Here is a 21,284-nt window from a genome sequence, read left to right as displayed (position 1 = left end):
TGATTGGGCCATAGGTCTTGTGGGCGGGGTCAAGTGCTGTCCTATGGAGCTCGCCCAGTCCACTGCTATTTTCCCCTCCTTGGGCCAAGTTCCAGCTTTTCCAGGCTCGCTCTGGCTCCAAGGTTCCCTGAGGTTCACCTGGCTCAGTACTAGGCGGGGGCCACAGGCTCACCCCAGTCCCGGCCTGGGACTCCTTCATGGCCCTTTCCGTCCTGACACACCTTACCCCCTACTGCACCCCCTCTCCACTGTCAGTCTTGGGGATCCCCGTGTTCTGGTCTCACCTCACACCCCGGCTGTCCTGGGATTTGCTATGTGCTCAGGAACTCAGAGATCCCCGCCTCTGCCTGCTGAGGGCTGGGATTACAGGTGTCTCAAAGACACCGGGGCCTTTCTTTGCCTGGGTTACACCAAACTAAGCTAGTGGGGCTGAGGTGTGGTCAGTCAGGACATGCTCGACACACAGGCAGCCCTGGATGAAATCCCGGGCAACGTCAGCAACTGAAGGAAAGGGAACTGACGCTGTGATGTGAGGGGCTGTGCAGGGGACAGCGGTTCCTCAGGGTGGCCCAGACAGCCTGGGCGGCTCCAGAACCCTGCAGCCTGCGGTCTGATGGACAATTAACTGTGCGCTCCCTGTCCATCCCGGACCCTTGGAGGCCGCGAGGCCGCTGATGGCCGCCAGGGGGCAGCAGGACCCAGGGTGGGAGCTGATCAGAGCCCCTGCTCACCAGAGCTGCTGTGAACTGGGGAAGGCAGGGAGCTGTCACCTGTGTCCACGTCATCCCAAATCAGCGAGACATTTTCTCTTCAGCTTTGTAGCCTCTGCTTTGCAGTTTGCACGGGACCTGCGATCCCCGGCCTATCCGAGGAAGATCTATTTCAAGGTCGTCCCCAATTGTTACTGAACTCTCTCCAATCCTGGTCACACACACTCACACACAGTCACGCACAGTCACGCACGCGCACACACACACATTTGCATGCGCATACACACGCATGCACACAGTCACACACAAGCACACACACACACACACACACTCACACTCTCACACTCATGTGCACACACACATGCACGCACACAAGCACAAACACACACACTCACATTCATGTGCACACACAGAAGCACACAAGTGCGCACACACTCACACACACACTCACACACACACTCACACACACACACATACAATCTGGCACTTGGCATGCTGAGAGGAGACAGAAGGATCAAGAATCAAGGCCAACCTGGGCTACAGCAAGATAAAACAAACAGCATAAATGAACACACAGGCTTCACAGACCTACAGCAGCATCCGGGGCCACTCTGTAGGGGAAGTTGGGTTAATTTCCCTTCCCTCGCTCACCCCTAAGATCAGTGAGCACTAGTGCAGGGGACCCTAGAGTGGTGTAGGAGGGGCATGGAGGTCCCCTCGTGCTGTAATGACCCCCAACACAGTTCAGGGACCTAATTCGTTACAGAAATCTTATTGTCCTCCATTTATTCTCCTTTCTTTTAAAAATATTTATTTTTATGTGTAAGGGTGTTTGGCCAGGGTGTTATGTCCCTGCACCATGTGAATGCAGTGCCGAGGGCGGCCTGAAGAAGGCAGCCTATCCCCTATCCTGGGCCGGTGTGGTGTGGGGTGGAGTGGGCTGGAGTTACAGGTGGGTGTGAGCTGGGAACCGAACCCAGGTCCTCTGGAAGAGCAATGAGTGCTCTTCAGCCCTGAGCAATCTCTCCAGCTCCATGCTTGTCCTGGAAGTGACACCAGCTTCGTTTTAATGCTGAGTTTTCTGGGGTTCTTTTCTCTGCAGCACAGGGCCTCACATGGAGCCTGAGCCACCACCCACCCCTGTCCCCTGCAGAGAGGGTTTGAACAGAAGCTCTGGGGTCTCAGGGTCACAGAGTGCAAGCCATGTACACACTGATCAAAGAGAAGGAGTTTCCCCATCTGTCCCCACTGTCACACTCTACAGGAAGGTCCCATGTCTCCACACAAACACAGCCTTAACACAGCTCACACATGGAACTTTCCAGACCAACAGTTTCTCCTGGATGGTCCCCAAATCAACTGGGTGTGTTGTCAAAGTGCTTCTTACACTCTACCCGTGCCTGTTTTTAATGTGTAGCCTCTGATTACTGTCTTTATCCCAAAGCTTTAGTACTAGCCTTTGAAATAACAGCAAACCCTGTCCTTTGAGATTTTCCCCCCACACTGGGAATGTTGCACAGTGAACAGAGTGCTCACCTTGTACACCCCAGGCCTGGGTTCAATTTCTCAACATCTCCACAACTAGTGTGGTAGCACACTGGACAGGCAGGTGGGACGGCTCAGTAGTTAGAGGAGCTTGCCACCAAGTTTGACCACATGAGTTCAGTCTCCAGAATCCACAGTGGGAAGAGAGAACTGGCTCCCCAAAGTTCTCTTCTGTCTTACACACACACACACACACACACACACACACACACACACACACACACAGACACCATGGCTGGGTCATGCCTCATTTGCCCATCACTACATACAGTTACATAATAAATACATAAAATACTTTAACATTTTCCTTTATCTTCTTTGCATGGCTTGAAATCCTTCAAAATTCCTGCTTCACAAAAAAGTCTTTCATATATGCTAGGCCTGCAGTCTGAAGTTGGATGCCCCAACATTGTGGAGGAACCTTGGGTGACTGTCCAGGCAGTCAGATGTCTCTGTCATTTGTAGAGTTTTGGAAGTTGTTTGCTCTGCACTTCCTGTTTACTCAGGTAATGTTATTTCCTTCTTGGGTCTCTGATGGGGTTGATAACCTGATAGTTACACCATTTTCTTTGTTACTAATTTCAGAAAAGAGATTTACAAAGAGATGTAAAGTCTGTAAGGTTGAGAGACATAGAAGCTTAAGGTGTTTATCTAAGAAAATGTTTTAAGGTCTAAAAAGATATTTTTAGGATAGTTACACAAGTTTTGACAGAAAGTGGTTTGATATAAAACTTTGACTCATCAAGATAGGATAGACAATAAATTCTCCAAATTTACCAAATACAAATGGACTGGACATGGTGAATATAATTCTTACCTGATAATTGATTTTACTGTATATAGTTTTACTGTGTTAGAGTTATAACCTTTCCTTTTTATTTAGACAATACCTGTAATTTTTTTGAGCTAGGGTTTCTTTTTTTACTTGTAATTTTTTATTTTAATTAGAAAGAAGATTATTTTACATGTCAATCCCAGGTCCCTCTCCCTCCCCTCCTCCCCTGCCGCCCACAAACTAACACCCTACCTATCCCATACCCTTTCTGCTCTCCAGGGAGGGTGAGTCCTTCCGTAGGGGGTCTTCAGGATCTGTCATAGCCTGTGGGATAGGGTGTAGGCCCAGCTCCATGTGTCTAGGCTCAGGGAGTATCCCTCCATGTGGGATGGGCTCTCAAAGTCCATTCCTATGCTAGGGATAAGTACTGATCCACTACAAGAGGCCCCATAGATTTCTGAGGTCTCCTCTCTGACACCCATGTTCAGGGGGTCTGGATCAGTCCCATGCTGGTTTCCCAGCTATCAGTCTGGGAACCAAGATCTCTCCCTTGTTCAGGTCAGCCGTTTCTGTGGGTTTCCCCAGCCTGGTGTGGACCCCTTTGCTCATCACTCCTCCTTCTCTGCAACTGGATTTCAGTTCTGTTCAAGGTTTAGCTGAGGGTGTCTGCTTCTACTTCCACCAGCTGCTGGATGAAGGCTATAGGGTGGCATATGAGTCAGTCATCAATCTCATTATCAGGGGAGGGCATTTAGGGCAGCCTCTCCTCTGTTCTTAGATTGTTAGCTGGTGTCATCTTTGTAGCTCTCCAGACATTTCCCTCGTGCCTGATTTCTCTTTAAACCTATAATGTCTCCCTCTATTTTATTATCTCTTATCTTGCTCTCTTCTGTTCTTCCCCCAACTCAACCTCCCTGCCCCATCATGTCCTCCTCGCCCCTCCTCTTCTCCCCTTCTCATTCTCCTAGTGCCCTCTCACCTCCCCCCATGCTCCCAATTTGCTCAGGAGATCTTGTCCCTTTCCCCTTTTCCGGGGGACCATGTCTGTCTCTCTTAGGGTCCTCCTTGTTTACTGGCTTCTCTGACAGTGTGGATTTTAGGCTGGTAATCCTTTACTCTATGTCTAAATTCCACATATGAGTAGTACATACCATGTTTGTCTTTTTGTGACTGGGTCACCTAGCTCAGAATGGTTTCTTCTAGTTCCATCCATTTGCCTGTGAATTTCGAGATTCCATTGTTTTTTCCCCCAGCTGAGTAGTACTCCATTGTGTAAATGTACCACAATTTCTCTATCCATTCTTCAGTTGAGGGGCATCTAGGTTGCTTCCAGGATCTTGATATTACAGATAATGCTGATATGAACATAGTTGAACAGATGTCCTTGTTGTATGAATGTGCTTCTTTTGGGTATATGCCTAAGGGTGGAATTGCTGAATCTTGTGGTAGGCTGACTCCCATTTTCCTGAGGCATTGCCACATTGATTTCCAAAGTGGCTGCATGAGTTGGCACTCCCACCAGCAGTGGAGGAGCGTTCCCCTTTCTCTGCATCCTCTCCAGCATAAACTGTCATTGGTGTTTTTGATTTTAGCCATTCTGACAGGTATAAGATGGTCTCTCAGAGTTGTTTTGATTTGCATTTCCCTGATGGCAAAGGATGTTGAACACTTTCTTAAGTGTCTTTCAACCACTTTAGATTCCTCTATTGAGAATTGTCTATTTAGTTCTGTACCCCACTTTTTAATTGGATTATTTGGTGTTTTGGAGACTAGATTCTTGAGTTCTTTGTAAATTTGGAAGATCAGCCCTCTGTCAGATGTGGGGTTGGTGAATATCTCTTCCCAATCCATGGGTTGTTGTTTTGTCTTGCTGACTGTGTCCTTTGCCTTACAGAAGCTTCTCAGTTTCAGGAGGTCCCATTTATTAATTGTTGATCTCAGTGTCTGTGCTACTGGTGTAATATTCAGGAAGGGGTCTCCTGTACCAATTCGTTCAAGGGTATTTCCCACTTTATCTTCTAATAGGTTCAGTGTGGCTCGATTTATGTTGAGGTCTTTGATCCATTTGGACTTAAGTTTTGTGCATGGTGATAGATATGGTTCTATCTGCAGTCTTCTATGTCACCTGCTTGAGGAGTGGATTTCCTCCACTGCTGATGGAGACAGTGACAGCAGACCAAGGAAAACATCTATTCATGGCCAGCTCAGTGAGCCCTGAGCTCACTGATCACTCACAGGATCCCGGGAGAGTCCGAGGATAACCACTGACACCCCACCCCAGTGAGCATGTCACTCACACAGCTGCATCACTGCAGTCCCCAGCACAGCTCCCAGCAGCTCCACTCAACAGTCTCCTCTCCCTCAGGAACCACAGCTGGTTTAGCCCTGAGAGGGAAGTGCTACATTGTGTCAGCTCTGTGAACCTAGAGCTTCCTGTGTTTCATGAGCCTCATCAGCCTCCTCCTGGCTCCAGCAGGGACGCTCCTTCAGTCTAGAGGGAAATTCACCCCATCACTTCCCTCTTCTACAGCAGCTCCCTTTGTTAAAACAACCTCAGGCCAAGTGCTGGTGTGTCAAGTGCAGCCCCAGGTCCCCTCACACTGAGGTCAGGGTCACCTGAGCTTTCCCCTCAGCAAAGCCCTCCCTCCATCTCCCCACCTGCCTTTCTGTCTGTGGTCCATGATCTTATTTTTTAATTCATTCATCAAACATCTATTGGGTATGAATGTTTTCAGAGTTCCTGGCACTGGAAGTCATCATCCCTCACAAGACAAAGATGGCTGCATCATAGCAGAGATGATCACCTCCTTGGTCATCAGACATCTCTGCTAAGGCTCTTGGAGCTCCTGACTCAAGTCACTAGGCTAGAAGAGAAAACACAGGGGCCAGAACCTGGAGCAGGGCATGAAGTAATTTCCATCTCAGGTGTTCCCACAACCAATTTTTAAGAGAATTAACTTTATATCTGTGTGTTTTCTTGCCTGTATGTATTTGCACCAGGTATCTCTCCGGTGTTGGGGGGTATTGGAAGCCATGGAAAAGGAATTAGGGATGTCTGTGAGCCACCATGTGGGTGGTGATATCTGAGCCTGGAGCCTCTGCAAGAGCAGCAAGTGCTCCCAACCCCTGAGCCATCTCTTCAGTCCCTGGATCATGTCTTTTAAATAAACACAAATCTGAAGTACACTCAGCCTTTAAAAATACCGGAGTCACTACTGGAGGCAGCACCAGGATTCCCAGAGCCAGGGAGGAAGAGGGAACCTTGAGCAGAACACAGATCCAACAGGACAGATCTGAGATGAGACTCTGTGGATCCCTCCTCTCTGTCATCCTACAACCCGGTTAGATTCAAAAGATGGGAAAGGAGAGAACCTCCAGGGAGGGGCCTGAAAGGAGACAGGAGCTCAGGAGACTGAAGTGCATGTTCTCATCCTACAGTCTCCTGAGTGCAGGGGCCTTGAAGGGACAAGGATGAAAAAACAGATTTTAATGCTGTCACTCAGGGAGCCCATGGGTTAAGGAGGCAGGCTCCACTCTCAGGAACAAAAAAAGGCCTAGCCCTCCATACAAACTGAAAAGTCAACAGTAAACAGGGAATATGGCATAAAAAGCTACAGCCAGGTCAGAGCCCAGGCTGACCTGTCACAGCAGCCTTGGATGCTCACAATTCTGGGGACATGACATTGCTCTGGCCATGCCTGTGTCTCTGTGACCACAGATCTCAGCATGTAGTTTGAAGTGATAAAGAGAAGAGAGCCTGGAGGTCACAGAGCTGAGGAGTGACCATGTCACAGCCTACAATGGACTGAGCTCCACCTGGACACAGCCCTGTCTCACTCAGCTCCTACAATCCCATCCTATCCCAAGATGGACACAGCACAATGAACACAGATTCTGGAAGGTTCTCCAAGCTTTCACTTATTTTCTCCACAAACTCATAAGTATCTCAATAATTTATTTGACAATCAACCTGTCAGATCAAGGATGAGAACAATCAAGTTCAAATTGAGATCCTTATTTTCAGAGGGGAAGTCAGGGGTGCAGCTCAGGGCAGCATGGAGGTGACAGGATGGAGATGTCCCCTCCTGTCTGCTGGAACAGGAAGGGTTGGCCATGGAAGGGAACACAGGCAGTGCAGGGACAGGGTCCTGGTGTGCAGGGCTGGGCTGGGCTCCTCAGTTCTTCACATTGAGCTCATAGGATCACAGGGAACATCAGACACTGTTGCAGAGAGTCAACCGTGGATGTCACAGGAGAGGGCTGAAGACGTTGTCTGTCATTCCATCCATGCCAGACAGCTGTCTTCACGCTACAAAACAAGAGTCATGAATAATCTTTGTGAAGACAACATCCCAACAACCCACCACTCACTCACAGGTGATTCTGGGAGTCCCTGAAACCCAATCATGACCACTTTGCCCCGCCCATCCCAAATCAGGGCCCAGAGTGTCACCTTTACAATCTGAGAGAGACACATCTGAGCTCTGGGAACTGTCCCTGCCTGGGGTTAAAATATATACTTTCATAGGAAGATAAAAACATGGCCCCTAGAAGATTTTGCTGCAGGTGATATTATGGATTTCCAGAGCCCCAATTACTCCAGCTTCACCCCACAGGCCTCAGGGACAATCCTGATCCCCACACTTACCTGGAGCTGGAGCATAGTTCCCTCCTTTTCCACCTGTGAGAAGAAAAGCTGTGAGAGACCAGGGAGGACCCTGACCCTAGGAGTTTTCCAGAACCAACAGCAGACCCAGGTTAGAGACAGGAGCTATGGGGTGTGGATGTGTTTCCACGAGGCAGAGCACACTTCTAAAATGGCTGAGAGAGAACTCAGACCCTGACCTTTCCTACCTGAGTTTCTCCTCTTCCCCACAAAGAACACCACAGCTCCAATGATCACAGCTCCAAGGAGAACCAGAGCAGCAATGACTGCCATGATGAGGACAGTGGACTGAGGAGGAGGCTCTGGGAAGGGAAGGACAGGAAGGGAAGGTGAGGGTCATGACCCCAGCTCTCAGCCCTGACCCTGCTCAGGCTCTGCAGAAGGCTCCAGCTTTCCCTGACCCCAGCTCTGCACCCCTCCCTCCTTACCCCATCTCAGGGTGAGGGGCTCAGGCAGCCCCTCATGGTACACATGGCATGTGTATTTCTGCTCCTCCCCAGAAGGCACCACCAGAGATGCCCACTTCTGGAAGGTTCCATCCCCAGAAGGTCTGGTCTCCACCAGCTCCATGTCCTGAGTCTGTTCTTCCTCCTCCCTCTGCCAGGTCAGGGTGATGACATCAGGGTAGAAGCCCAGGGCCCAGCACCTCAGGGTGACATCACCTTTAGGTCCAGGATGATGGGTCACATGTGCCTTTGGGGGATCTGTGTGGAAGATTTAAGAAATCCCACAAGAACAAGGTAAAATGAAATCTGCAAAGACAAAGTTAAAGCAATGATGACACTGAACTATGTGTCTGAACACTTCTGTCATCACACTAGTGACCTGCAGGGGGCGCTGGTCCCCCTCATCACAGATCTGTACATTTTCCTGGGGGGACCCAGAAGCTAAGAGGGAATCTCATGAACCAGCAGGTCACATGGTCTTCCTTATGTGATATTCTATAGCATAAGTTAGGTGGTAAAAGTATTGAAGAAGGAATGAAAAATAATTTATATGTGATTAAATGCATATAAAATATGAAATTAAGAGGAACAGCATACATGAAGGGTGCCACTACTGCTGCCACCATTGAGGCCCAACCACTGTGGCCATCTTGCTGACCAGCATAACTGTCTGTCCAAATGAACAGTCATCACCAAAGTGAGCAGCAGGAATGGTGTGAACCTTTGACACTCAGCCAGAGAAAATGACTCCCTAACCCCAGCCTCTGGGCGGATAAGATACAAGGTGTTGTCACCCAGGATCCCTGGAAATAGCTGTGGATCCCAGTGTAGCACTCACTGGGACATCGGTGCTCACAGGGGTGTGTGGATTTTACTTATCAGTCAAGAAAGTTCAACTCCTAATTCACTAGGAGCAACACTGCAACTTGTTCCAGCAGAGGGAGAGCAGTGGGGGTTTGGATGGTTAATTCTGGCAGAAAATAGTCTAAGCTCATGGGACTCTTTCCTCTAAAGGGAACACTGACTTCTGTGATTATCCAGATTAGCAGTCGCCCAGGGAAGAAGAAAATGACAACTCAAAAAAAGAAAAAGATAAAAAGGAAAAAAATCCTATAATTTCGAGTGTTTTTCAGGGCACCCCAAAAGTGTCACGTGACCATTCTAGGAAGATATAGAATTGGGGTGAGGGAGGGATGCAAACCTCACCCACAGGAATCTGGGAGATTGTATTCTGTGGAAAGTTCTAGAAACTGGGGGACCACCCTAGGGTCGGGGTAGCCACGTCTCCATCAGGTATAGGAGACTTCCGGTCCTGGTGTGTAAGGCTGACACACTCAGTCACCGGGTGTGGGCAGAGAACCCGGCCTGGCAGAGGCCATGGCTGACAGAGGGCTGCAGACTGAGGAGCCACTGCTGGGGATGTGGGCATCTTCTCTCCCGCCCTCCTGAGACAGATCTGGAACCGTCCAGGGAGAAGGCTGAGCCCTGGGAGATGAGTGCAGCCCCTGCCAGGCTGGATCAGGAGCCCCAGGGCCACTGTGTCCCCTCAGAGACAGGGGCGTGACCCCAGCTGAGGGTCTCTTCTTCCTCAGGACTGAGCCCAGCCCAAGGGCAGAGGGAGGAGATGCCCGCGGCCCCTGCACCTGTGCGCAGCAGCTGGTCCTTCCCGTGCTCCAGGTATCTGCCGAGCCACTCCACGCACGTGCCCTCCAGGTAAGCCCTGCGTCTGTCTGCAAAACCAGCCTGCTCCCACTTGCGCCGGGTGATCTGCGCCGCAGTGTCCGCCGCCGTCCACGTCCTCAGGTCCTCGTTCAGGGCGATGTAATCGTCGCCGTCGTAGGCGTCCTGACTGTACCCGCGGAGGAGACGCCCGTCCGACCCCACTTCACAGCCGAACATCCTCTGGATGGTGTGAGAGCCTGGGGGGGGGGGAACCGCCGTAAGCCCCGCCCACCTGATTAATCACCCGTCCCGCTCCGAGGCCCCGCCCACCCGCGGCCCCTCCCACCCCGCATCCTCTAAACCGAAAGGGAAACCGGGTCCGGTCCCCGCTCTCCTCCTCCCGGACCTCGGACTTGGGGCCCGGGGCGACCCCGGCCCGTGCGTAGGGACGTGAAGGTCGTGACCTCCGACCGGGGGTCACTCACCGCCCTCGCTCTGGTTGTAGTAGCCGAGCAGGGTCCTCAGGTTCACTCGGTCATTCTGCGCGTTGCCCTTGGCGATCCGCGTGTTCCTCTCCCAATACTCCGGCCCCTCCCGCTGCACCCACGGCGCCCGCGGCTCGTATCTCGGATTCTCGGCGTCGCTGTCGAAGCGCACGAACTCCGTGTCGTCCACGTAGCCGACAGAGATGTACCGGGGCTCCCCGAGGCCGGGCCGGGAGACGGCGGTTTGGAAATACCTCAGCGAGTGAGAGCCTGGGGGCGGCGCGCGGTGAGACCCCGACCCTCCTCCCGGGACCCCGGGCGGGCGCGCGGGCCGGGAGGGGAGCAGGGCGCGGGGCTCGGGACGCGGGTGGGGACGGGGCGGGAGGGTCCGGCTGGGCGATGCGGGGACGCGGCTTCCCCGGTGCCGCCCCCGCCCTCCCCGCAGAGCCCGTTTCCCTCCCGACCCCGCTCTCACCCGCGCGGGTCTGGGTCGGGGCCAGGGCGGCCGCCAGCAGCAGGAGCAGCGTGCGCGGCGCCACCGCCCCCATCTCGGATCTGAGCGTCCGGTTCCGCGGTCTGAGGACTTTATACCCGGTGCCCGCGGACGCTGATTGGTTCCTCGGGATCCTGACACCCAATGGGGTGAGCACCGCCCAGGTGTCGTCATCAGTGTCCGGGCAGAAGGAGCTGACACAGGTCAGGAGCTGGAGAAGTGAAACTGGGGACAGGGGATCCCCGCGCTGGGCGTCCCCACCCCGGACCTCACCGCCTGGGACTAAGACTTTGTCTGACCCTGTGCTGCGGACACAGCGCGGTTTGTCCCGGTGTCCCTGAGCCGCCCAAGGCCAATGCTGGTCAGGTTCGTCAGGATGAAACCTGAGAGCTTGAGGATTCCGGTAAAGTACACGCAGCACTTAAAATGAATGTTCACGGAAACAGATGCTGTCACAGTCCCGGTGAGTGCGTGGGGCCGCCGTGGACACTGCATGGAGGTGACTGGAGTTTTACAGCTCTGGTCAAGTCCTTCTGACACACTGTGTCATATGTGACTCTCCGTGCAGGAAGCAGTCCCTACTCCCCTCTGCTTTCACTTTCTACTTCAGTTATGTGTGGCTTGTATTTGTGACACAAATCAAAATGCACTGAAACAAAATAATTATAAGTTTGATTTTTCTCCACATTACTGAACAGTAGGATAAAACCTCCAATTCCCAGTGTGAACCTCTACCATGAGAATCACCCTCTGTCCAGTGTCCACACTGCACAGGCCTGAGGAACCCAGGAGCCAACACAGTTATCAGATCCAGGGCCCCACAAACCTGTCACGCTCATCTTCCTCATCTCATCAGCTCATAAAGTGTGGGTGATGTTCAAAGAGAGAGAGACAGAAATAGAGAGGGGGGGAAGGAGAGAGAATGAGAGGGTCACAGGTTATATGCCTTCTAACACACTATCATCATTATTTTCTTTATAGTTAGTTACAGTTCCTCTCCTACTGTGTTTATTCACTAAAGCAACTGTGCCATGGAAGTGTGTGGACACAGGGAAACATGGAGTGTAGACAGCATCAGTGTCCTGCTGTATTTGATATCCACGGTCTCTTCCCAGTAGAGAAGGGGTCCACTGTGCTGAGACAATGACCCAGGTCCACACAGACAATCTCAGGACTATGGATTGAACACCCCTGTAAAACACAACCACCTGGAGCCACAGATGGTCATCTGGGAAGAAACACCAGGAGTCTGAGTGTAAGCTCAAGGCTGTGTAGACAGGATCCTGAATGCAGAGCAAAGTCTCTCTTTACAGGGGTGAGTCCTGAGCATCAGGCTTGGCAGTGTGAGCGCCCCATGCAGGAGACAAGAGCCTGGACTCTGTGGGAGTCTGTGTGGTGCTTGCAGGTCAGAGCCTCTGCTTTAAAGGGAAGCATCTCTCTCCTGCATCCCAACCCCAGTGTTGTTGTCATTGTATCCCTGGAAGTGACTTTATTTGAGAAAAATCCAGGGTTTGACCTCAGAAAAGAAGGAAGAGGAAGTATGAGGAGAGGATAAATTGTTTTGGGCTTTGGGTCTCTCCTGGTGGTTTTGTTTTGTGTTTGAGACAAGGTCAGTCTCCTTCACTCTGGCTGTCCTGAAACTTACTGTGTAGACCAGGCTGGCCTTGAACTCACAGAGATCCACCTGTATTTGCATCCCATGTCGTGGGATCAAAGGTTTTTGCCACCACACCTGGCTTTAGTTCCTTTTCTATAGCTATGATAAGACATTGAGACCCCCAAAACTTATAAAAGTAAGTGATTAATATGGGCTCAAGTTTTCATAAGAAAGGAGTGGAGGCTGAGACAGCTGAGAGGTCACATCTCTATCCACAAGCAAGTGTCAGAGACACCGGGAATAGTGGGAGTCTATTAAAACCTCAATACCCAGCCCCAGTGGCACACTGTAGGGAGAGACCCCAATATCTGTACCAATCACCACACCTGGCTGGGCATGGTCACAGGTATGTAGAAGGGTGTAGGATAAAGGGCGAGAAGGAGCAGGGCTCGAACTCTGTCTCTCTGTCTCTCTCTCTCTCTCTCTCTCTCTCTCTCTCTCTCTCTCTCTCTGTCTCTCTCTCTCCTGGTTCAGCCAGCCTTTGGAAGCATCTGGGACCAGACTTCTCAGAGTGCCAAATCTGGTTACTGACTCCTCCTGTGAGGATAACTCCACAATAAATTACCAGCTAATAACCTATCTCACTTGCTCCTCATCAACACACCTCCTCCAGCAAGGCCACACCTCCTGATCCTCCCCAAACAGTTCCATTGACTAGAACTGAGGTATCTGAACCTCTGATCCTGTGTGGCCATTCTCATTCAAACATCACAGTATTCAGTGTGGAATGTGAGACGCCCTGCAGGGCCATTAGGATCCCCCATTTATTCTGTCACCTCCTGCTCTGCCCTTCTCTGTCTCCTCAGGCCTCATCCATCAATGCCCAGCACCCCTCACTCAGGCTCTGCACTGACTCTGTCTCTTCCTTTGCATCCAGGTTCTGTCATCAGCCATCTTGTCAGCCATCTTGCTGTGAGCCAGGCTGTGTGGTTTCCTTCTGTGAAATTCCAATAGGGGCTGGAGAGGTGGCTTAGAGTTAGGAGCACTGTTGCTGTTTACAGGATCCAGGTTCAGTTCCCATCACACACGAGGTGCTTCACAACCATCAGTGACTCCAGTTCCATGGGATCCAGTGCCTGGTGCACCTGCACACACACACACACACACACACACAAAGACACACACACACACACACACACACACACACACACCCAAACACACACAAACACACTCACACACACACACACACACACAAAGACACACACACACAAAGACACACACACAAAGACACACACACACACACACACAAAGACACACACACACACACACACACACACCAACACACACACTCACACACACACACACACACACACACACAACACCACACACACACACACACACACACACACACACACACACACACACACACACACCCACACTCACACACACACACACACACACACACACACACACACACACACCCCTAATAAAAATATAAATTAAAACTACATTTTGAAAAGTGCTGCAATGGCTCCCTCTCCCTCTCCTACACGTCTGGAGTGTGACACCCGCGCTGAGGACACAGTCCTGTTTAGTCAACATTGAATCACCTGTTAGTGAAGTCACAGCTGGAACAGGACAGACACTGATGACTGAAATAGACTGTCCTGAAATGAAAATAGCAAAACAGTATAAAATTAAAAACACAGAAAGATGTCATTTTATGGACCTACTGTGCACGGTGAATCACAACCCCATTCCAGGAAGTATGTGCTCCTCTTTGCACTTGAGCCTTGAGTTGGTTTTTAATTGCTGCTGAACAAGACAAACTCCAGTCAGTCACTTGAATGCTAATTGTAACAGATTACGAATTTCTGAATATCCGGAAAGTTCCTGTAGCCAGTGACGTCCCCGTCCTCATCTTCTCTCCCATTTCAGCCCCCCATGGATCTCTCCTTTCTAAGAAGAAAGAGAAGCCTTAGAGTCTAGGGCAATAGAAACAGGAGAAAAAACAGGACTGGGAAAAAACAGGATTGATGTGAGCCAACATACGATAAAGCTTAAGGGGGACCATGGCTGTCTGAGCTGCCACAGGCTCCTGTCTATACAACTCCAAGGGTCTTGGGTCTGAGGCTGTCCTGCCCTTGTCAAACTTACAGCCAGATGGAACTTTCCATCCTTTTCCACCTGTGAGAGAAAACTTCTTGAAAGAGGGTAGGGAGGAGGCAGAGCCATGAGGGCCAAAAGGACCTAAAAAGCTTGAAACCAGGGAAGTTTCCAGAACTCTGAAACAAAATAGGACATCTATTCTTGGTTGTCAACTTGAGCACATGTGAAAGTAACTAACACTAATAAATGGAGGACACAACTGTGAGGGATGTTTGCTTAATTTGAAGTCAGAAGGTCAATTTCTGATCTGGATCTTTGAGGTGGAAAGACACACCCCTAATCCAGAACATTTGAGCTGGAGAAACCCACCTCTAATCTGCGCCACACCTGCTGGAAGTCTCTACAAGGACATTAAAGAAGCAAGATTTTTCTCTTGGCCTCCTAGATCTCACCTCACTAGCAAGTCCATTCCTTCCCTGGCATTAGAGCCGACTTCTTCAGGATTCCAGCATATACTTAAGACCAGCTGAGACATCCAGCCTGGTGGACTGACTGAGCAACTACTTGATTTTTGGACTTTTTATTTATAGTCAGACATTGTTGGATTAGCTGGACCACAGCCTGTGAGTTATTCTAATTAATCCCCTTTCTATAGATAGATACATAGATGCCCAGACATACACATAGATGCACAGATAGACACATATATGCACACATGGATACATAGATGCACAGATGTATACATAAATGCACAGACAGATACATAGAATTGCAGATGGATACATAGATGCACAGATGGATACATAGATGCACAGAGGGATACATAGATGCACAGATGAATACACAGATGCACAGATGGATACATAGATGCACAGATGGATACATAGATGCACAGATGGATACATAGATGCACAGATGGATACATAGATGCACAGATGGATACATAGATGCACAGAGTGGATTCCCTCAGACCCAAAGCACAGGGAAGCCTGGCCCAGCAGATGGAAAAGGTGGGCAGGGAGCTCATTTCACGGTGAGAACTTGATAAAGACCATGCCACAGAGAAACCTGTGTTCTACGGTGAGCCAGGTGCAGAGAGAAAAACAGCTCTGCTACTCATGACAGCCTAAGACTTGAGAATGAGGCTCGTGACCATGAGGGTCATCAGCTGTGCTCTGCATTTGCTCTCATTAGCATATTGTGCAGAGTAGCGTCATGTGACCTTGTCACGTATGCATATAATGTGCTCAGTCATGTTTCTCCTCATTCCTCTGTTCCTTTCCACACACACCCTTTTCTGTGAGTCCCTAGTACTCTGTAGTGGGATTTTCCTGTCCGACCACAGAGTTGTGCTGGTCATGATGTCTCTTAACAACAGAAACCCTAACTAAGCCTTTAATTCCAGCACTTCAGAGGCACGGATAGGCCGATCTGTGATTTCAAGGCCAGCTTGGTTTACTGAGCAAGTTCCAAGACAGCCCGGCTACACAGAGAAACCCTGTCTCAGAAAAACAAACAAAAAAGAAAAGAAAAAAGAAAGGAAACCTGGGCTGGAGAGATGGCTCAGAGGTTAAGAGCACTGATTGCTCTTCCAGAGGTCCTGAGTTCAATTCCCAGCAACCACATGGTCGCTCACAACCATCCATTATGAGATCTGGTGTCCTCTTCTGGTGTGCAGATACACACGGAAGCAGAATGTTGTATACATAATAAATAACAATCTTTAAATAAAGAAAATAGAAAACCCTAAGACAGAAGTTGTTCCCAGGGAGTAGGGTATTGCTGTCATAGGCCCAGTCACATCATATTTTGTTTGGAGGAATTTGGACTTTAGGGGTTTGTGTTAGGAAAGTAGTGGATGCTTTAAGCACTGCTTAGTGGTCCATACTAGTAGGAGCATGGAAGATGGTGGTGCTGAGAATGATTTGAACTGTGGGGGCTGGCTCAAGAGAAGAGTTTTGAGAGGAGAAGAATTTTAGGACACTGCCTAGAGACAATTCTTGTGATATTTTGGTGAAGAATGTGGCTGCCTTTTTGCCTTTTCTGAAAAGCCCGTCTGAGGTTAAAGTGAAGAGATTTGGATTAATTGCACTGGCAAAGGAAATCTCTAAACAGCCTAGTATAGGCTCTTGTTTGGTTATTAGTGTTCATGGTTACAAAGATTTATAATGCTAAGGAGCAAGCTGAGCTAGGAAAAATACAAAATGTACAATTTGAGGAGAAAAGAAACAACAGGAAGTGGATTGGAGCTAAGTCCTGTGTTCAAGGAGTTAAACAGATTAAGAAATGGAATAAAGGGAGTGGACAAGATCCCACCCAGCTAAATCTCCTTCTTGTGCAAAGGAATTAAAGAAAAGGGTAGAGCGGTGTGGTGGGACACGCCTTTAATCCCAGCACTCCAGAAGAGACTGGCGGATCTCTGAGCTGGAGGCCAGCCTGGTCCACAGATCCAGTTTCAGGACAGCCAGGCCTAGTGAAGGCAGAAAGCAGAAAGTTGGTGAAGATGGAATTGAACAGGGGACCATGTTCCAGCCCCAGCAGGCAGCAGGCCTTGGCATCTTTGGTCACATGATTCTTGCTTTAGAGACAAGGATAGAAGAAAGGGGTTGTGGAATCTGCTTCCATGACTGTAGAAAGTTGATGACCCAAAACATATGAGTTTTTAGTAGGGTTACTTACAGGAGTGGGGCGGTGGGTTACTTACAGGACTCCAAGGCAGCTTCATTCCTCAAGAGCTCACCCCACCCGAGTGATGACATGACAGCTGAGACCCTGAACACTGAGAATCTCCTCTGGGTCAATGGGTGACTCAGAGTCTCCTCCAAGGTGAACTCTGGGAGTTGGTGCTTGTGGATCTTGCCAGTTTCTCTTTTCCCAGAAATGTGCGATGTTACAATAAATCTTTCCACCAAAAGCCACCCGAGCCCTGCCGCTACCTGGGCAGTCTCTGCCAGCCGCCTGAGTTTTGTCTGCCACGTGATGAACAAAATAATACAGAGACTTCTATTATGTACAAATGCTGCTTGGTCAATGACTAGGGTTTCTCATCTGCTAGCTCAGTCTTATATTATCGTAAATCTATATATTTTATAAGACTTATCTTATCGGACGCCCTCCATTGGCTTCACATCACGATGCTGGAGGAAGAGCGGAGGGGAAAAGGGCTACTTCCTGGTTGTCCTTCCTTAAATATGAGTCTCCCTGCTATGCCACTTCCTGCCTGGATCACCACTTCTTACTACATTTCCCAGAATCCTCCTCGACTCCTAGCCCTGCCTAACTTGCTGCCTCATTGGCCACACAGTACTTTATTTATCATCCAGTAAGACAAACACATACACAGAAGCACTTCCCCCACCTGTGCTATTTCCATATTTCCTGAATCTCACAGCCCCCCTTCCCCTCCCCGCTGGCTGGGCTGTATCAGTTTGTCTGCTGTATAAAAAGCTGAAAGCTCTGGGAAGATCATGAGTAGAGACAAGACAACCACTCTTCCATGCTTCCCTGCTATTTGTCGTTACTGTCTTTGCTGCCTCAACACTGTTCTTCAGAGTGTCAGGGGGCTGCAGCACAGGTCTGCAAATGCGGCTGGAGTTCCACAGGCAGCCTGCAGGGGGCTCTCTTCTGGTCTGTGGGACTTGGTCATAGAGGTATACCTACATGATTTGTGCCTCTTTCATGACATTTGAAAATTGTTACGATCAATTTGGGAAATTCTAGGTCAGTGATGACAGCTATTAGAATGTTATTAAAGCCGGTGTCAGTATTATTACGACCTCGGCCCATGCCTTTAATCTCAGTACTGGGGTGGAGCACCGGGGGCAGAGGCAGGCAGGTCTTTTTGAGTTCTAGGCCACCCTGTTCTACACAGGAAGTTCCAGGACAACTGTGGCTACACAGAACCTTGTCTCAAAAAAATGCATATAATAAGATAAAAATAAAATCATACCCAAATTGTGTGTGTGTGTGTGTGTGTGTGTGTGTGTGTGTGTGTGTGAGTGTGTGTGTGTGTGCTTGTCAGGGATCATTTGCGGGGTCAAGGGACACTATGGACCCAGTTCTTCCCTTCATCTTCTTGTGGCAACAGAACTGGAACTTAGGGAGGCAAGCTTGTGTGACAATCAGCTTTAATCATAGAACCAACTCCTCAGCCCTAGTGAAAGCCTTTTCCAAGTGACAAACCTGAGTATGTGCCAACACACGTTAGCTAATTGATTAATTTATTAATTAGCTAATTAAGTGAAGCAGCAGAGCATGAAAACACAACTGCCATGACAACAAACTACAACAAAGCTTGTGTGCATCTCAGTGGCTGTCAACTAGCATGCCTTAGATTCTTCCAAGTCTCCCAGGGCTCTAGCAGCTTCCAGGTCCCTGTGAGCACAATACAGCTCAGGTCTTATAACAAGAGCTTGCACTGGTCCCCTTGTCACCCGACATTCGCAGGGCGGCTTCCAAGGTAAAATAACCGTCAGTGAACTTGTATCTGAGCTGCAGTGCTGTGGGCGAGCTCTATTGCTGGCTGTGTCAGCCTGACTTCCCTGTCAGCAGTCACCAGATATGGAACAGCTTCTGTCAGAAAGGAGTTCTGTTCACCTGGCAGAGCTCTGAGTGAGCCGAGTTCACCTTTGAAAATGTGTAAATGAAAAGATTAAAAGCCCAGTGTTGGCCAAGCACAGTGCAAATCCCAGCACTCGGGAGGCAGAGGCAGGCAGATCTCTGTGAGTTCAAGACCAGCCTGGTCTACAGGAGCCAGTTCTAGTACAGCCTCTAAAGCCACAGAGAAACCCTGTCTTGAAAAACTGGGGGAAAAAAGCGGAGCATTGCCGGCTCTTGTTTCCATGGATGCATGCAGTCTCTCAGATGCCTCCTAACCTACTGCCTGGTATGATTTATACTTTTTTATTTCTATGTATTTGGGTGTTTTGCTTGTGTGCACATCTGTGCGCCACATGCATGCTGTCTCCAAGGAGGGCAGATCCCCTGGAAGCAGAGTTACAGACAGTCCGTAGCCTACTGTGAATGCTGGGAATCAAATCCAGGTCCTCTGAAGAGAAACCAAGGGCTTGCAAACACTGGACCATCTTTCCAGGCCCAGTCAACTATTCTCGTGATGTGTGTGCTAACGAGTTTTATGTCAACTTGACACACTAACTAGAGCTATCTGAAAGGACAACGCAATTAGAAACGCCTCCTCGAGATCCAGCTGTAGGGCATTTTCTCAATCAGCCATCAATGGGGAGGGCCTGGCCCATTGTGGGCGGTTCCATCCCTAGGCTGGTGGTCCTGGGTTCTATGAGGAAACAGGCTGAGCAAGCCATGAGGAGCCAGCCCATAAGCAGGTCCCATCCATGACATTGGCATCAGCTCCTGCCTCAGGTTCCTGCCCTGTGTGAGTTCCTGTCCTGACTTCCTTAGATGATGAACAGTGATGTGGAAGTGTAAGCTGAGCAAACCCTTTCCTCACCATCTTGGATTTGTTCTGGGTGTTTCATTGCAGCAATAGAAACCCTGGCTGAGACAGTGTTGCAATCAATTAACCATCAGATGCTATCCTAGTTTGCTTATTTGCTGGGACACACACGGTGACCCAAAGCATCTTGCAGTGGAAAGGGTTTATTTGGGGTGCAGGTTACAGCCCATCCTTGGAGCTGGAGGCAGAACCTGAAGCAGAGACCATGAGACTTGCTCACTGCCTGGCTCTCACTGGCTTCCTGGGCAAGCTGCTTTTTGTACACCCCAGGCGCACCTGCCTAAGTGTGGGAGTGTCTACACTGAGCTGGGCCATCCCCTATCATGAGTGTAGCATCCAAGGCCCTGGTCCTAGAACCCTGGCTAGGGGTAGTGAGGGAATGAAGAAAGGACACACACACACACACACACACACACACACACACACACACACACAATGAAGCCGGGATACGGTGTGTTTCTCTAATGCTACTGACACCGTTACAACCTGGAACCTTCACGAGTTTAAGGTACAGTGGAGGAAGGGGCTAGCTAATCTGGGTACCAGGTCTCTATAGGTGAGCAGTCTCAGGCTGCAAACATCCAGGAACAGGAAGCCACAGTTGGTAATCTTTGCACACATGGATCAACAGTTCATAGACACTCACACTTGGACTCCCAAGGAAAGCTTTGCCATCCTTTTGGGGAATATTATTTTAAGGTGTGTGACTTTGGTTCATCCTGCATTTGTATAACTCTGTGAATCTGTGTTACTGTGCCTGTCTAAAACACCTGGTGGTCCTAATAAAGAGCTGATCAGCCAAAAGTGAGGCCGGAGCAAGGATGGGCGGGGCTGGCAGGCAGAGGTATAAATAGAAGGAGAAACAAGGATTAGCCAGAGAGCAAGGAAAGGAGGAAGATGGGGGGTCAGCCAGCCATGGAGTAAAAAGGAAAGTAAGAAAGATAAAAGCCCAGAGTAGATGGGTTACTTTTTTTTTTTTTTTTTTTTGGTTTTTCGAGACAGGGTTTCCCTGTGGCTTTGGAAGCTGTCCTGGAATTAGCTCTTGTAGACCAGGCTGGTCTGGATCTCACAGAGATCCACCTGCCTCTGCCTCCCGAGTGCTGGGATTAAAGGCGAGCGCCACCAACGCCCGGCTTAGATGGGTTACTTAAGTTAAGAAAATCTAGCTAGAAACAAGGTAAACTAAGGTCAGGCACTCATAACTAAGAATAAACCTCCCTGTGTGGTTTACTTGGGAGCTGGTTCGGGGCCCCTGAAAAAAGGCCAAAGAAAGAGCAAAAACATGGAACAATAGCATCCCTCATGAGCCAGGCCTGGATTGGT

At 49.6% G+C, this 21,284-nt stretch overlaps 1 protein-coding gene and 1 pseudogene across 1 annotated transcript; both read right to left on the bottom strand.

The window, feature by feature from the left end:
* Positions 1-7,305: 7,305 nt before the first annotated feature.
* On the bottom strand, positions 7,306-10,837 carry LOC100689010 (MHC class I antigen Hm1-C2). The gene is given in 7 exon segments (NM_001243995.2): positions 7,306-7,339; positions 7,679-7,711; positions 7,885-7,998; positions 8,125-8,400; positions 9,786-10,061; positions 10,290-10,559; positions 10,765-10,837. Coding segments are annotated over 7 exon segments (1,047 nt in total). The 3' UTR covers positions 7,306-7,334.
* A 227-nt stretch (positions 10,838-11,064) lies between these two features.
* LOC113832525 overlaps positions 11,065-21,284 on the bottom strand; it is a 36,366-nt pseudogene continuing 26,146 nt past the window's right edge.

Source organism: Cricetulus griseus (assembly GCF_003668045.3).
Source record: "Cricetulus griseus strain 17A/GY chromosome 1 unlocalized genomic scaffold, alternate assembly CriGri-PICRH-1.0 chr1_0, whole genome shotgun sequence".
Lineage (NCBI taxonomy): Eukaryota > Metazoa > Chordata > Mammalia > Rodentia > Cricetidae > Cricetulus > Cricetulus griseus.
Note: the sequence above shows the minus strand (reverse complement) of the source record. Positions and strands in the feature narration are given on the sequence as shown.